We start from the raw sequence: 1,877 nt of genomic DNA on the forward strand, positions 1-1,877 counted from the left end.
ATTCTCTTGCAAACAACACTCTTGGCCATCTCACCCTCTTTTCCACTCACCTGCAAGACTTAAACTTCCTTAAACTACACAAACAGCTAACTATTGCTAGGGGGAAAAATCTTACAAACATGCTGACTGGCCCATTTAAAACCATAAATACAGGGGCGGCGCCCCCAAGGGAGCGACCTTTGGGCCAGACTGCGGGGCGGGAAAGGGCAGCGCCCCCGCCCAGGGTTCGTGAGGCTGCCCACGGAAGGCTAATACCCCCCACGAGAGCTGTTCGGCCCGGGGGCGCGGACGGCTTTGGGTGGCGGAAGATTGGGAGCGAAGGAAAGAGGGTTTTCCTTGCCAGTGAATCGTGTAGAGTACACTGCCAGTCTCTTGTCTTCTCTTCATCATGGCTGCTTCTGATATCCAGGTGAAGGAACTGGAGAGGCGTGCCTCAGGCCAGGCTTTTGAGCTGATTCTCAGCCCTCGATCAAAAGAATCTGTCCCAGAATTTCCCCTTTCCCCTCCTAAGAAGAAGGCTCTTTCCCTGGAGGAAATTCAGAAGAAATTAGAAGCTGCAGAAGAAAGACGCAAGTCCCATGAAGCTGAGGTCTTGAAGCAGCTTGCTGAGAAACGGGAGCACAAGAAAGAAGTGCTTCAGAAAGCGATAGAGGAGAACACCACCTTCAGTAAAATGGCGGAAGAGAAGCTGACCCACAAGATGGAAGCCAACAAAGAGAACCGGGAGGCACACATGGCCGCCAAACTGGAGCGTTTGCGAGAGACGGACAAGCACAGTGAAGAAGTGCGGGAGAACAAAGGCTCCAAAGAGCCTGCTGATGGGACTGAAGCCGACTCATTTGATCTGAGAACTGACTTTCTCCCCATCCCCTTCCTAAATATCCAAAGACTGTACTGGCCAGTGTCATTTTACTTTTGTCCTCCTGACAAATATTCTAGAAGCTGATGTAGGACCTGTATAGGTAGATCCAAACGGTAGGATGTTGTTTTAGGGGCTAAAGGGGAGAAACGAAAAGTGTTTTACTCTTTTTCTAAAGTGTTGAAGTCTTTCTAATGTAGCTATTTTTCTTGTTGCATCTTTTCTACTTCAGTACGCCTGGTGTGCTGGGTTAATGGCTAGTACTGTATTGGCTCCCTGAAAACATGTCTGTGAAAAGAGTATGTAGTGGCTTCTTTCAAATTGTTAGATGCTGAATATCTGTTCACTTTTAAATCCCAATTCTGTCCCGATCTTACAGACGCTACTGTACTTGAATGGTTAATAAAGCTGCACAGTGCTGTTGGTGGCAGTGAAAAAAAAAAAAAAAACCATAAATACAAATGGACATTAATTCTCAAGTGGAAACTAATACTACCAGACACCCTTTTTTCAAAGTCTCAGTCCCAGTGTTGGAATCAAGATCTTTGGTCATGGCATTCTAATAATCATTGGGAAAGGAAGACAGTGAAAGTATGACACAGAATGTCCCTGTGACTTATTTATTTTTCATCCATATTGTATTGTCATGATGCAAACAGGAAAAAAAAATTTCATTTGGACTTTGTAAAACGAATTCCAATCCTTTCACATCTTTTTTAAAAAATTACTCTTATTCATAGGCATCACCCAGATCACCCAGCCTTCTTAGTGATTCTTTCTGACGTTGCTCCAAGATCAAGTCCCAAATTCAGAAAGAACGCTTGGAAATGGTATGTGTCTGTCATAAAAGAGATACGTATTTGGTCTCCACCCTGTTTCCTGGTACCTGGAATCTCTGAAGTGGTACATGTCTTGCTGTTTGCTAATGAGATGACTGGGAGCTCCTGGACAGCCTCAGGGTGGGGGCTGGTTGCCAAAGGAACCAAGCCTGTGATTAGAGAGTTGGAACTTTCAGTAC

The 1,877-nt window shown here is 45.3% G+C and overlaps 1 protein-coding gene across 1 annotated transcript; it reads left to right on the top strand.

The window, feature by feature from the left end:
- Positions 1–335: 335 nt before the first annotated feature.
- Positions 336–946, top strand: LOC133046620 (stathmin-like). Its single transcript, XM_061129501.1, has one exon. It carries the CDS (start codon positions 389–391, stop codon positions 944–946), a length of 558 nt encoding a protein of 185 aa, XP_060985484.1. The 5' UTR covers positions 336–388.
- The last annotated feature ends 931 nt before the right edge of the window (positions 947–1,877 follow it).

Source organism: Dama dama, chromosome 25, assembly GCF_033118175.1.
Source record: "Dama dama isolate Ldn47 chromosome 25, ASM3311817v1, whole genome shotgun sequence".
NCBI lineage: Eukaryota > Metazoa > Chordata > Mammalia > Artiodactyla > Cervidae > Dama > Dama dama.